This window comes from Salvia miltiorrhiza, chromosome 8 (genome assembly GCF_028751815.1).
Source record: "Salvia miltiorrhiza cultivar Shanhuang (shh) chromosome 8, IMPLAD_Smil_shh, whole genome shotgun sequence".
Lineage (NCBI taxonomy): Eukaryota > Viridiplantae > Streptophyta > Magnoliopsida > Lamiales > Lamiaceae > Salvia > Salvia miltiorrhiza.
Genome location: NC_080394.1, coordinates 46,708,586 through 46,724,589, shown reverse-complemented (window position 1 = coordinate 46,724,589; position 16,004 = coordinate 46,708,586). Strand labels below are relative to the sequence as shown.

General features: G+C 44.0%; 1 protein-coding gene and 1 non-coding gene across 2 annotated transcripts; one reads left to right on the top strand and one right to left on the bottom strand.

Moving 5' to 3' along the window:
- Positions 1–1,201: 1,201 nt before the first annotated feature.
- On the top strand, positions 1,202–1,769 carry LOC130996841 (subtilisin inhibitor CLSI-I-like). Its single transcript, XM_057922109.1, has 2 exons — positions 1,202–1,351; positions 1,466–1,769. Exons 1-2 carry the CDS (start codon positions 1,312–1,314, stop codon positions 1,681–1,683), a joined length of 258 nt encoding a protein of 85 aa, XP_057778092.1. The 5' UTR covers positions 1,202–1,311; the 3' UTR covers positions 1,684–1,769.
- A 9,605-nt stretch (positions 1,770–11,374) lies between these two features.
- On the bottom strand, positions 11,375–11,480 carry LOC131002059 (small nucleolar RNA R71). Its single transcript, XR_009094140.1, has one exon. It is a non-coding gene; the product is annotated as a small nucleolar RNA R71 (small nucleolar RNA).
- Positions 11,481–16,004: the final 4,524 nt, after the last annotated feature.

Below are 16,004 nucleotides of genomic sequence, written 5' to 3'. Positions count from 1 at the left end.
GCATAAAACATTAACTACAAATAAGTTTTTTTTGGGCGGGGGGTGGGGGGTGGGTCAGCAATCAGAAATTCAGTTTTTGAAAAAAAAAAAAAATGGGGGGGGGTCAGCAATCAGAAAATCAGTTTTAAAAAAAAAAAAAAATTGGGGGTGGGGCAGGGGTGGGGTGGGGTGGCGAAAATACCAGATTTATTAAAATGAAATGCATTTTTTGTATAATTTAATGCATTTTTATGTGAAAACTTTATGGATTTTTGTTTGATTTTATATGCATGTGAAACATGCCTATTTTTGGGGGTGTGGTAATGGGGAGGGTTGGGGGGTGGTGTGGGGTGGGTTGGGGGGTGGTATGGGGTAGGGTGGTGAAAATACCAAAACTGTAAAAATCAACTGCATTTTTTTGTTCAAAGTTATGCATTTTATATGAAAACATTATGCATCTTCGTGTGAGACTTTATGCATCTAAAATATATCTATTTTGTGAAAATCTAAAAAAATATATATATATATTTTTTTTAATTTTTAATTCCGAAAATTATATTCCAATTTTACCCCTCTCCAGATTTTGTCTTGAAATGCCTTGCCACGTGTCACCATCTTGATGCGCTACATGTTATAAATGTGTGGTCAAGAATTAGTCCTACGTACACCATAAGGTTGGATACTATATGATCCTATTCCTATATATATATATATATATATATATATATATATATATATATATATATATATATATATATATATATATATATATTGTTTTATGAGATATTTAATTATCTTATTTTGTTTAGAGTACCGGCAGTTTTGCAATCAATTAATTTTAAGTGGTTTGGTGGTGATTCTAATTTTTTCCTTAATTTTATACCCTTAAAATTGATTTTATTGACATTTATTTCTCTTTTAATATATATATATATATATATATATATATATATATATATATATATATATATATATATTGCTATTGAGGATTAAATCGATAATTTGTACAAGTATGCTCAATCGAACTTTCAATTGTCCATTTGATATAAAATATCATGAAAATATAAGATCAAGTGTTGCTATATGTAGGTGGCTATGTGTTTACTAGTTTGATAGAGGACTGCAGATATCTATGGCAATATCCAGTTATGCTTGACCGGCATCGATAATACATATGAACATATTTTATTTAGCTTCTCGTCTAAGCAAAAGGGCATATAATTATTTAAAGAAAACACTGACCTCGTTTACTACTATATATACTACTACTATTCTCTACAATAAATATTGAGAAATCTTGTGATAAGATCGTTCATTCCTAGCTGAGAGCTAATGGCTGAGAAACACAACCAACCAAAAGAGGCTCCTCAAGGTGATCGACTATTTATTTGTATACTTATGAAAATAAGTTTTTTTGAGAACTCTTGATTTTTTCGTAAATTAGTTGTATTTTGTTTTAAAGTGATTATTGGTTATATTGGTGTAGGAGAATCCGGAAATCAACCGGGAAAAACAGCATGGCCAGAAGTCGTTGGGCTCACCACTGAAGTAGCAGAAAAGAAGATAAAGGAAGAGGTCGCCACCGGCACACAAGTCCACGTGGTGCCTTCCGATTCGTTTGTGACAATGGATTTTCGCACGGATCGGGTTCGGATCTTCATCGATTCCTCCGGCAAAGTTGTTAGACCACCAAAGATTGGTTGATACTTCTACTTCAGTAACATATTACTTTGTACCTTGACCTTTTGTCGGAGTTCACCATGATACATGAAAAAATAATTGAGCGTGCACTTGTATTCACTATTTGAATTTGATTTATTTGGGACAAAATTGAGATTAAGGAAAACAAACATCTGTTTCAAACAGGGATTATTAAGATTTTAAAATATAACCGAAAATCATTAAAGTTTCCGTGAAAATTTTGACAAGAACGTCGGACTTAGAGGGTGTTTGGCTAAGTTTATTTTGAAGAGCTTATATGTGACGCCCCAATTTTCTTTAAAATAATAAAATGCACTTTGAATAAAAATAATAAGATTTCAATACTTAAATAACTAAAATTCAAATCCAACGGAGAAAATGTGATTAAACATCATAAATTGAGTCTTTATTCTAATTGAAAATAAAATATTATTCTTCTTTCATCTTTGACCATCATTCGCCCCGCCTCCCATCGCCCGAGTCATCTCCTGAAAAAGATATTGTTTTGGGGTGAGTACAATAAACTCAGTGGGGTGCATTTATCCATATTATAAGAATCACAACAAAATATAAGTGCAAAGAAAACTGTCTGCTCTTTCATATTGCCCGAAAGCAATAACTTTCTGTCTCTTAGCCCGAAGGCTATATAACTTTATGTCTCATATAGCCCGTAGGCTATAACTTTCTGTCTCTTATAGCCCGTAGGCTATAACTTTCTGTCTCATATAACCCGTAGGTTATAACTTTCTGTCTCATATAACCCGTAGGCTATAACTTTCTGTCTCATATAACCCGTAGGTTATAACTTTCTGTCTCATATAACCCGTAGGCTATAACTTTTTGTCTCATATAACCCGTAGGTTATAACTTTCTGTCTCATAGCCCGGAGGCTCTGCCTGCTTCTCACACATATAAATTGAGTAAAACGTATAATAAGGATAAACGTTATAACCCCACTTTAACCTTTCTTGGATAAAACTCGCAATTAAATAATCAAGTCTCGCGCGCCGTTCCTAAAATGAATTATGAAATCATAATTAAGATATGTTTAATCAAAGAATGCACATGAAGATGGATCTATAAATGTAAATAAAATCTTTTTCTATTATTACTAATAATTTACTAATCAAATATATTTTAAATACTAAAACATATACAACAATTACTGCTGAATTAAGAATTTTATTAGAGAAAAGGAAAAAGCAAAAAACCCCAAACTCCGGGGAGAAGCAGCGTCAAAACCTCAAAAAACGAGGGAAACAGAAAACAAAAAACCACATTGGATGAGCGGAAGAGAAGGCTTCAGAAGTTCCGGCCGAACCATCACCTCCAAGTTTCTCGGCCCAATCCAACGACACAGGGAAAACCAAACAAAAAACGCCAACGACGCACCAGCACACTAGCGCCCCATTCTAACAAAAGTGGAGTGAACGTCCTCATGCACCAGCTGTGAGATCTCCGGCAGCGAATGATACCAGAAACCTTCATGAGAGACCGAAGACGCCATGAAATTCGCAACTTTATTACCTTCCCGAAAGATGTGAGAACAAATGATAGTAAAGCTGACGACACCCTTAAGAGCAGCAAGCCAACGTCCACGGAAATGCCACGGCACAGGGGAAGAGCGGTTGTTAAAAATGTTGACGACGTAAGTAGAATCCGACTCTATCCAAAGATTATACCAATTATTGGCAGCAGCTCGTTCCAGAATAATCAAAAGCGCCAAGAGTTCTGCTTCGAAGGGGAATCCAGGTCCCGCTGAGAAATGATAGCATGCAATCACCGAGTTAAAAGCATTCCGAATCACCCCTCCCGCATGCATGGTAGTCGGTTCTCCCCTGATGGAACCATCAATATTAGCTTTGAGCCAAAGCGGCGGCGGAAGCTTCCAACAAACATCAATAGTTGTCGGAGGTGGCCTTGGATTGCCCGCGACTTTCACACGGCGGAGCACCTGCAACTCACTAACAGAATTCGCCATACAGCCTAGTCGAAAGTTGCTCGAAGTCTCTTTGAAAGAGAGGAAGAGCGGGCTGATCATCGCCTGTCGCGTCGGTTGTACATCATGGAACACCATCTTGTTGCGAGCAGACCACAGTCCCCAAATCATCGTGACAACTCCAAGCCTCCAAAGGTTGGTCACCTGTGCGCTAGCTTCAAATCTCATGGCCTGAATAATCAAGCTTCCCACATCATAAATCAAAGGCACTTCAACCCCAAACCAAGAAAAGAAGATGCTCCAAATTTCCTTCGCAAAACTACATTCCCAAAAAATGTGGTCAATGCTTTCTGGCGCTCGGCGACAAAGCGGGCAGAAGCTGGGCCCAACGAACCCACAACATCGAAGAGCATTAGTAGTAGGCATGCGCCCCAAGATCACTCTCCAGCACGTGATCGAACGACGAACCAGAATAAAAGCAGCCCAGATCCATTTACCCCAATCAACAACTGGGTAAGAGGGAGCAAGATAATCAAACGCCAGAGAAGCCGTAATCTCACCGAAACGTGAGTGAGTCCAAGCCCTATCATCGATATTATTAGCAAGGGGAACGGAGATGATATCAAAGGCCACTTCCGGGAAGGCTTCAATAAAAGAGTCGGTGAAGTGCCAAGTATCCTCAAAGTAATAATCCGACACCTGTTGAGAAAGAAACGGGAACATGTAATGCGGAATATGCAGCTTATCCACCAATTTATAGCCTAACCAATTGTCGAGCCAAAATAAAATGGAGTCACCGTTTCCCAGGATACAGAAAGTATCGTCCACAATCTGTTGCATTGGCTCTCGAACACCAAGCCAAATAGTAGAGGAGAACCAGCGAGATTTCGCGCGAAGGACTGGAGAGAGATATCGTTGGCGGAAAAGCTCAAACCCCAAAGATTGCCCCTTCAGAATCTGCCAGCATAAGCGAAACATGAAGCTACGGTTTATATCTCTGAAGCTTCTAACACCCAGACCGCCCATAACCTTAGGCGCACAAACCCGATGCCACGCCACCGAAGATCGAGCAGTGGTCGTGCTGCAACCAGTCCAAATAAACGACCTGCATGCCTTATCCAACTCATTCAAAAACCCCATTGGCCATTTATAAATAAGCATACTATGTCACCGCCGTACTTTGAATAATCGAAGAGACCAAACAAACACGTCCAGCCATAGAAAGATGAAGACCTTTCCAACGAGAGAACTTTGAGAGAATAAAGTCCTTTGTCTTACGAAGTTTTGAGAAAGAGGCCCGTCCCGTGAACACCGGCACCCCTAGGTAGGTAAACGGAAGCGAGGCAGCTGCAAACCCAAGAACACGCTGAATTCTTCGCTTCCTCGGGGTAGAAACCCCTTTCCCAAAATAAATGGTCGATTTAGCAATATTACAATGTTGCCCCGACACGCCAGCATATATCTTTAAGATAGAATTAATCATCACACAAGATCTCCTTGACGCTCTGCAAAAGAGAAGAATGTCATCTGCATACAATAAGTGTGAAGGAAAAAGCAACTGTCGCGACATACGCATCTGAGAAATAAAGCTATTGTCAGCCGCATGAAGGAACAGTCTGCTCAAGACATCTTCAGCTAAACCGAAAATGATAGGGGATAATGGATCACCCTGCCTAACTCCTCGACCGCACAAAAAAAATCCGTGGATCGTGCCATTGAACATAATGGAAATCCGGGCAGAATCAAAAATAATTTGGATCCAATTTCTGAAGGTAGCAGGAAAACCAAACGCCTGTAACACCACATCCACAAAATCCCAGTTCAAAGTATCAAAAGCTTTTTTGATATCCACCTTCAGAGCCAAATTATTCCCCTTAAGAGAACGATTCATGCAATTAACTCCTTCTGAAGCAAGAAGAATAGCCTCATGAATCGAACGCCCATTAACAAACCCAAACTGGTTTGGCGAAATAATAGAGGGGGCAATCTCATTAAGTCTAGTAGTTAAGACTTTAGTAATGATCTTGAACAGAAAATTCCCAAGAACAATAGGCCGATAATCCGAAATAGACAAAGCATCCTTCTTCTTGGGAAGAAGAGTGAGAAAATTGGAATTAAGACCCACCGGCAGATAATTTCGAGTAAAGAAACATTGCACGGCCGCTGTGATAACCATTTTTATAATCTCCCAAGCCACCTGAAAGAACTTGCCATTAAAACCGTCTGGACCTGGGGTACTGTTACTGTTCATCGAGAAAACCGCCGCCCGAATCTCTTCTTCAACCGGGCAAGCAACGAGTGCAGTCCCATGATCCGCGGTGACAAGGGAAGGAACATGTTGGTGGATCCAGGACCTATCCACCACCGTAGGTTGAGCAGCAAACAGATCCACATAGAATTGGACCACATGTCCAGCCATGGCATCATGATTTTCGATCACCACATCATCAACAATGAGCTGCTTTATGTTGAGGCGAGAACGTCTATACTTAACCATCTTCTGATAAAATTTTGTGTTACGGTCACCATCCGAGAGCCAAGTAATGCGACTTTGTTGCCGCAACAAAGAAGACTGCCTCGTAAGCATGGTGCTAATGGAAGCCTGAATTTGAATCTCCTGGTCAAACAAATCATCAGTATAGCCCGAACTATCAATCTCTTCCTGCAAAGAACTCAGCTGAGTATAGAGATCAGCCAGAGAAATGTTGAAGTTGCCAAAGATATCTCGGTTCCAAATTTTCAGCTCCTTACGTAAGCGTTTAAGCTTTCTCATCACTCTCACAATAGGGCAAGGAAAATTAGTCTCTTGAGACCAAGAGTGACGCACAAAATCCATGAATCCGGGATGGGAGCACCACATGTTTAAAAACCGAAAATGCTTATGTACTGCCGGCGTAGCCAAAGCACAGCTGAGAAGTATAGGAGAGTGGTCAGAGCCTAAGCGCGGAAGCACTCTATAGCTAATAGAGTCCCAAACGTCATCCATCGAGGGAGAAATAAGGACCCGATCCAGCACCGACTCCGTGGTGCATGGAAAACGTCGCCTATCAGTCCAAGTGTAATAAGGGCCCGAGGAGACCGGTTGAATAAGCGAGTTGTCGTCTATGAAAGCTCTAAAATCCCGGCAAGCAATCGAACTGGGGTGACGTCTGCCCCGTCTTTCGTGAGACCCAAGAATGGCATTAAAATCACCAATGACAATGATCTCATCAGTCAAGTAAATCGACAACTCCTCCCAGAGGATACGACGAGTTATATAATTGCAACTAGCATGCACAAAAGCAACAAGGAACGGGGCTGAAGCATGAATCCTAATCACAACCACTTGCTCCGAGGAAAAGACCACATCCGTGATAAAGTCTGGGGAGGCGAAAACCCAAATATTTGAAGCATGTTCCTCACGGTAGTTTTGATGCACCGGCTGCACGTTCAGCGAATGCCAGAAAGAGGCAGGAACATTACTGAAATTAGCTTTAGGTTCATAGAGACCAATCAGAGAAGGAGAGTGAGACACACAATAACTGTGTAAAATATCGCGGGCGATGGAATTCACGCCCCGAATATTCCAAGAAAGAATATTCATTGAAAATTGATTAACTGCTCTTCCTCAGAGTAAGGAATAACAGCTTTAGCTGACTCTTCAGTCATAACATCGCCCCATCTTTTAGTGCTTACCGCATCCATTGCAAATAAAGGCGTCGAAGTCCTGGAAGTCGTGGAAAAAGCATTAAGAGGAAGACCATTAGCATTAGCTTCCTTCACACGAGCCAGGAAAGCTTTCGTACGAGCATTAGGCGTCTCCGAGTTTATCCCATCCCCTGATCTGAAAACCCCGTCCGAACCAGCTGGACCAGCGCTCGTGCCTCCAAAAAGTCCCACGGCATGAGACTTCGCCAAAGCGAGTGAAGAAGAGAGACGCTGCTGAGTATCTTCTAGCGCCGAGCAAGGAGTGTCTAAAATCCCATCTCCAACCCCACCACCTGTATGCTGCAAAGCCTGAGAGGAGGGGGAGATCTGCTTCTCACCCTGCAAAAGGACCTTAGTTGTAGTATCATCATCAATAATTCTTTCGGCCGAAGTGATGATGACCGAATCCGGTTCGGCATGCTGATCAACAGAACTAACTGGAACAGCCCCATGTTTGTCTCCATAGTCACCAGCTGCTTGTTGAAATTCCTGTGAGGCAATCAAGTTTCCCTTCTGTGCGGTTTCAGGCTGAGGGTTGCCTACATCAGCATTCTTCTTAAGATTAGTATTCTCAATGTTAATAGCATCCCCATTTTTAGGGTCAGCCTCCTCGTAAACCACCTCCGTATCCGAATCCACTTCTAAAGGTTGAAACGAATTATTGCAACGAGCTTCCGGAACTTTCGTTTTCCACTGCTGCCTCTTTCTCCCAAGATTTCTTTTGCGAGCTGGATGAAAAACATCCTCTCCCAGCGGTGCTTTCTCCTTTAACACATTTCCGACCTTTTCCGGAGCCACAGACTTGACGGGGGCCAAATCATTAGTAAAAACCTTCTCCTTACCTTTATCATCAGTAGGTCTTTTGAAGCATCTGTCAACTGAATGTCCCACCTTTCTACATATGCCGCAGTAATAAGGAAGATTTTCATAATCAAATTCCACATCAAACGTATTCCCACCACGCATCAACGTTAAACCATTTAGCACAATTTTGGAGACATCCATCTCCACTAGGACCCTTGCAAAACTCCCCACCGCTGCAGAATAGGTCAAACCATCCATCTTGATCGGGGTGCCAACCGAGCGAGCAATACCTGCAACAACATCTGGATGCCAAAATTCATGAGGCAAATAGTAAATCCTCATCCAGACATGAGAGAGTGTGGAAGCTTCCTTGTAGGGGTCGAAATACGGAGTCCATTCCCTGATACGGAAAATCCCAAAAGGCAATTTCCAGGTAGTTCTAGCCTTGGTTTTGAGCATATCAACCTCCGTACTGAATTGGAGTGTGAAGAAACCTTTGCCCAAAGGGACGACCCTAAAAGGACTTTCTGGTTGCCAAAGATTGGCCAAATCAGAGTGAATCTCCATAACGTTACGAGGCGTGCCCCCCTTATTCATTAAGAGCCGTGAATGAAGAGCAAACTGAAAATCCTTAAGCTGCTTTTGATACAGAGAGTCTGGGATATCCAGGATCAACTTCTCCCCCGTGGAGTGTGGATGTAAAGCACAGAAATCCTGGGCAAGCACATCAGGTGGCTTGGGCATCGAAACCCTAGTTGCTGCTGCATAGGAACGATTAGGTTTAGTATTTTTAAGACCCTCCGCTGAGGGCTGTGCAGGCAAACTGGAAGAATCAGGCAAAACAGATAATTCCTCTCGAGCAGAAGGATTTTGCTGATTCACGGAAGGTAGCCCCATGTCGCCATGCACGACGAGGGCAAGATTGTGAGAACCGGGAACAGAAGTCGGGGAAACGGGGCCTAAAGGAACGGAGGCCATGCCGCCAAACCCCGGAGAAAGCCAAAGCCGGGGTCAGCGGCGTCGGAAAACCAAGAGATCAAGCAAAGACGGCGGCGGCGCAAAACCCTAGGCGTTTCAAGCAAAGATTCGGTGTTGTTCCCTCTTCGTCATGTTGGAACTTATTCTAAATTGCATATTCCCCTTTCTAGGTAATGTTACAAATTATCCTATATTTGCATACAACAATTACAATATGTATTTGGTAGAATGAAATCACCACTCACTAACATAAATAACGAGGAAGACTTATATATATATAGTTATTATTACTTAAATAAATAAATAAATAAGGACTACATATGCATCATCTTGTAATAGGATAACATTAAATAATATATATGTACATATACTTATGACTACTTGTTTACCTCATTTCTGAGTGTTCATTTTGTATGTTTCAGCACTTTTTCGAGCATGCTCTGTGCCTTAAAGTATCTTCTTTTACTTGCTCGTTCATCTTTTGTGCTCTTGGGTGTTACTTGCAGGTTATCTGGTTCTCGGGCGAGTTTTAGAAGTTTTGGAGGCCGTTTTGAAGAGCATTGGAGCAGCCACCGCCGCCTCACGGCGGCCGCCGCCTCGGCGCCGCCCGCCGCCTGGCGGCGCCCGCCTGTTGCTGATTGGAGAAGAGCTGCGAAGGGGGTAGGCGGCGGCGCCGTAGGGCGGCGGCCGCCGCCTGCGGCGGCCGCCGCCTCCCAGGCGGCCGCCGCCCACGTTTTTCGGCAGTTACGTTTCAATGGGTTTAAAATCCATTTTTAGGGTTTTTTGGCGAGTATTCTGATTCCAGCAGCCTCTAGGGCGATTTCCACACTTTCTCCTTGGTTTTTAGAGATTCAAACATTAACATATGCTTTTGGGGATTCATTGGATCACCGTTTATGTCAATCAACTTTCCATCAGATTAGTTTACTTGATCGCTACGTTTTGTAAGAACTCGCTTGATTCTCTTAAGTTTATTTTAATCTTTTGGTTGTCTCTTTATTCGCTTATGCTTTTGAAGAATGTGATGATCTTAGATTATTTTCATTGATGTGGTTGACTCTTGATAATTTATGAGCTTCGTTGGTTCGTTGCGTTTGCCTACAGATTTCTCTTAATTGTGAATGCTTAGAATTTCTCTTATGGTGATTAAAGCTATCTTTGAATTTGAATCTGATGCCTGCTTAGTTTTCGTGCCTAGGAAGCAATTAATCGTTGTTATGAGTTTATGATCGTTTTGTTTAGAGTACTAGATTTAAACCCTAGTTGATAGGCTTAATGTTTAATCTCTATGTTCTTAGTTGTTACATGTCTACTGCATTAGTTAATGTTTGTTGCTTTCTTCCGTTTATGTCTTGGTGATAGAGTGTGAGATAGAGCCAGACCCAACTACCCGATTAGAGTGTTTAGGTTTCCTTTCCGTTTCTTGTGAGTAATACAATTAAAGCCCTGCTTAGCCTTCCTTGAGAGACGACTTGGGTGAGCTTATTACACTAGGACGACCTCGTACGATTGCGAGTCAATCTCTTAGGTGTTTTGGGTTGAGTCAAATTTTGGCGCCGTTGCCGGGGAAGGCTTTAGGCATTTGATTGTGTTGCATTATTTTTCGTGTTATTTTGTTTCTTTCTTTTGACTTGGTTATTTTCTCCCTCCGGTGCGTTTGATTTGGTTTGCTAGTGTTGTGTATGCAAGGTCGTCGTAGCTTGAAGAGAAAGCTAGTGCCTTACTTTGACAACATTCACCGACCTCGTGAGGTCCTTTCAAGCCTGGAGGAGGAGTCCGAGTCCAGTTCGAGAAACCTTGTGGAATCACAGAGAACTGCTTCCAACCCCATCCTGGAGGCCGTTGAAGATACGCTGTCCTTGCACTCTGAAGGAGAAGAAGAAGCTCGGCCCAATCCTGACCGAGAAGTCATGGCGGAACAGAATGTCCAGTACATGGGAGATTTTTCCAGGCCAATTATTGGGACTACGAGCACTTCAGCTATAGTGCTTCCCACGGCGGTCCGGAATTATAATCTGAAGCCCAACGATTCAAACCTGCTGCCGCTCTTTTATGGGATGCCGAGCGAGGACGCCCTACAGTTCGTCCGTGATTTCTGCACTCAAGTGCAGACCTTCCCTCTGTTGGACCTCACCGAAGATCAGTTGAGACTCAAGTGCCTACCCTATGCACTCAAGGACCGGGCGAGAACGTGGTTATTGTCCTTGCCGCCGAACTCCATCACTACATGGGGAGAGGCGTGCGAGAAGTTCATGCTCAAGTACTACCCCAACCACAAGACTCAGGAGATTAGGAGTCAGATAATGAACTTCCTGCAAGGAGCTGACGAGCCCCTCCACGAGGCTTGGGAGAGATTCCAAGAGCTCCTCCGCCAGTGCCCACAGCACCAGTTAGCACCCGTCATGTTGATGCAGTTCTTCTATGACGGATTGATTCAGACGGCACAGTTCATGGTGGACAGCACAGCAGGGGGCAACATTGCCCGAAAGACAGCTGATGAGCTCAAGGAGATCTTCAACACTCTTGCCGCGAGTTCTCAACAAAAATCAGTCAGAGGAAGGAGGGTCGAAGCCCATGCTGTAGCCCCAAACAATGAACTGCAGAAGCAAGTAGCGGACTTGATGAGGCAAGTTCAACATCTAAGAATGAACCAGGTGGAGCCTCCACCCGTTCAATCACCGCCAGTTCAAGCACCGCCAGCTCAGGCACCGTCAGCAGAAGGATGTGGCATATGTGGCGATTTTAGCCACGGAACCAACGAGTGCCACCGAATGGGGGAGTTCACACCTGAAGGGGAAGCAGAGGTCTATGCTGCCCAGGGATACCAGGGGAGACCTCAATTTGAACAGAGGCCCATGTTTAATCAAGGGCAACAGAATCCCAACTCGGGGTGGAGAACTCAGCAGAATTCTGGATGGAGGAACCAAGCGCCTGGCCAAGGGTCGGGACCAAATCAAGGCAATCAATTCCGCCGCCCTCCTCAGCAATTTGGGTATCAGAATCAGCAGCAGTTTTACCCACCTCAGCAGCAGTTCCCCTTTCCTCAGCAGCAAAACTACCCTCAAGCTTACCAGCAGCAGCCCCCGCAATATCAGCAGTACCAACAACTCCCTATGCAGCAGGGGAATTTTCAGCAGCAGCAGCAGCAATTTCAGACTGCTCCCCAACAGTTTCAGAAGCAAGCCCAACCGCAGAAGCCGACTCTCGAGGACACCATGCAATCTTTTATGGAGATGACCAAGCAGAGCATGGAGTCCCAGTCGGCTACAATCAAGCGTCTCGAGACAACCGTTGGGCAGCTCTCCGGGACATTGAACCAGATGCAGCAGCAGCAACAACCAGGGAAGCTCCATGGACAAGGATTGCAGCCTCACCAAGCTCAAGCAGTGACTGTTTTACGCAGTGGGAAAGTGGTGAACAACAAGGTGGAAGCCCCCGTGGAAGAACCACCCAAGGAAGCCCGCATGGAAAAACAAGTAAAGGAGCCGCTGCAGCCAAGAGAGGAGGACAAGGAGAAAGAGAAGGAGCCCGAAGTGAAGCTCCACAAGGCTGTCAAGCCATATAAGCCACCGGTCCCCTACCCAAGCCGGTTGAAGAATGAAAAGCTGGACCAACAGTTCACCGATTTCTACAACATGTTGGCAAAGGTCAACGTGAACTTGCCATTGCTAGACGTGATCAGGAATGTCCCAGCTTACTTGAAGTTCTTTAAAGAGTTGGCCTCCAAGAAGAGGAGGTTCGAGGACAACGAGAAGATTTTGGTGTCCGAGGTTGCAAACTCCATAATGCAACAGCCCTTACCGACCAAGCAACGAGATCCAGGTAGCTTTGTGATTAATATTGCTTTGGGGAATGGTAAGGAGGCCTCGGGGATGCTAGATTTGGGGGCTGGAATAAATCTAATGCCTTACTCTATTTTCAAGCAATTAGAGTTAGGAAATTTGAAACCCACTCGTATGTGCTTGCAATTAGCCGATAGGTCGGTAAGGTATCCTCATGGGGTAGTGGAGGATATCCTTGTTCGAGTGGGTGGGTTGATTGTACCTGTGGATTTTGTTGTCTTGGAAATAGGAGAGGTACACGAAAATGGCAAAGAACATACCCTTTTGCTAGGAAGACCATTCATGGCAACTACTAACACACTGATAGATGTTAAAAATGGCACAATTAAAATGACTGTGTTAGGAGAGTCAGTGTCTTTCTCTGTGCATCATAATCGTGCTATGCCATCTTCCTCGCTCACTAATGAATGTTCTTACATTGATGCTATTGATGGCTTGGCCGAGATGTTCTTTGTGCAGGAGCAAGAGGTTGTTGAGGTTTTTGCAGGGTCTGCGGACATGGAGGAGTTTGCCCGTGAGGATGAAGAAAGAGAGCGGGCCCGCAGAGCTAAGCTCCCCATTGATGAGGCCGTGGTGATGGACTATGCCACGAAGATGAAGTCAACCTTGGAGCTCAAGGAGCTCCCCAAGAATCTCAAGTATGTATACTTGGAAGGAGAGGCGGAGAAGCCCGTAATTATATCTGCCGAGCTTACGCATGAGCAAGAGTTGGCATTGATGGAGGTTTTGCGGAAGAACAAAGCAGCTTTCGGATGGGGCCTTGCTGATATCAAAGGCATTAGCCCTGCTACTTGCATGCACAGGATCCACCTTGAGGAAGGGGCGAGGCCCAAGAGAGATGGCCAAAGGAGATTGAATCCAGTCCTCATGGAGGTGGTTCGCAAGGAAATCCTTAAACTATTGGCGGAAGGGATCATCTACCCGATCGCCGATAGTGAGTGGGTTAGTCCGGTGCACGTGGTGCCGAAGAAAGGAGGGATCACTGTCATCCTTAACGACGATCAAGAGTTGGTGCCAACCCGCCCCGTGACGGGATGGCGCATGTGCATCGACTACAGGAAATTGAATGCAGCCACCAAAAAGGACCACTTTCCCCTCCCCTTTATTGATCAAATGCTTGATCATTTAGCGGGTCATAATTTTTATTGTTTTCTTGATGGACTTTCAGGGTATTACCAAATAGCCATTGCACCAGAGGACCAAGACAAGACGGCGTTTACCACTCCCTTCGGCACCTTTGCGTGGAAGAGGATGCCGTTCGGCTTGTGCAATGCACCGGGAACTTTCCAACGGTGCATGATGTCGATCTTCGCGGAAATGATAGGTGATTTTGTTGAGATCTTTATGGATGATTTTTCCGTGTTTGGTTGCTCTTTTAATGATTGCTTGGCGAAAATCGATTTGGTGTTGCAAAGGTGCATAATGAGTGGGTTGACTTTAAGTTGGGAGAAGAGTCACTTCATGGTGACTAGTGGCATTGTTCTTGGCCACGTCGTGTCTAAAAATGGCATAGAGGTTGATAAAGCCAAGGTAGAGGTCATTCAAAAGTTGCCTCCACCTATTGATGTAAAAGGGATTAGAAGTTTCCTAGGTCATGCCGGGTTTTACCGGCGTTTCATTAAGGATTTTTCTAAGATTAGTCAGCCTTTATGCCGATTACTTGCCCAAGATGTGCCTTTTGATTTCAATGATTCTTGTATGCATGCTTTTGAGTTGCTAAAGTCCAAGTTGAGCACGGCTCCAGTCGTGGTTGCACCCGATTGGGCAATGCCTTTTGAAATCATGTGTGATGCTTCTAATTCCGCCGTGGGTGCGGTTCTTGGTCAACGTGTTGATAAGATGTTGCGTGTGATTTACTATGCTAGTTTGACTCTCAATAGTGCACAAGTGAATTACACCACCACTGAAAAAGAGTTGCTTGCTGTGGTTTTTGCTTTAGATAAGTTTCGTGCTTATATTATCGGGTCTAAAGTAATTGTACATAGTGATCATGCCGCTCTTAGATATTTGTTGACTAAATCCCAAGCTAAGCCACGTCTGATCCGCTGGATTTTATTGTTGCAAGAATTTGATGTTGAGATTAAGGATAGGAAAGGAAGTGAAAACTCTGTGGCCGATCACTTGTCTAGACTTGAACAAAATGAGGTAGAGTCACACGATGCCGCTATTCATGAGTCTTTCCCATTTGAGCATGCATACGCATTGGCTTCAATCCCGTGGTTTGCAGATATTGTCAATTATCTTGCTTGTGGAGAACTCCGACCTAACCTCACTTCCCAAGAGAGGAAGCGTTTTCTATCTCTTTGCAGGCAATACTATTGGGAAGACCCCTACTTGTTCAAGTTGGGAAAGGATGAAGTGATACGAAGGTGTGTGCCCAATGAAGAGCAACAACGAGTTTTACAGTGGTGTCATGACGCTCATTGTGGAGGCCATTTCGGCGGACAAAAGACAGCCCACAAAGTTCTCCAATCTGGTTTGTATTGGCCAACCCTCTTTAAGGATGCTCATTCATTTTATCTTGCTTGTGACCGTTGTCAACGGGTGGGAAACATTGGTCGTAGGAATGAGATGCCCCTAACCAACATTTTAGTTGTGGAAATTTTCGACGTATGGGGCATCGATTTCATGGGGCCATTTCCCGTTTCTTATGGATTTGAATATATTTTATTGGCGGTTGATTATGTGTCCAAGTGGGTTGAGGCAATCCCCACGAGGACCTGTGATGCTAATGTTGTCCTCAAGTTTGTGCAGGAGAACATTTTGTGCCGTTTTGGTTTCCCCCGTGCTATCATTAGTGATGGGGGAAAACACTTCTGCAACAAATTGTTTGAGAAGCTTATGAGAAAAAACGGCATCACCCATAAGGTTGCAACTCCTTATCATCCGCAGACTTCGGGGCAAGCCGAAACTAGCAACCGGCAAATCAAGGGCATACTTGAAAAGACCGTGCAACCATCGCGCAAAGATTGGTCCATCAAGCTCTCGGATGCCCTATGGGCATATCGGACCGCATTCAAAGGAGTTCTTGGGATGAGTCCCTACCGTCTTGTGTATGGCAAAGCCTGCCATTT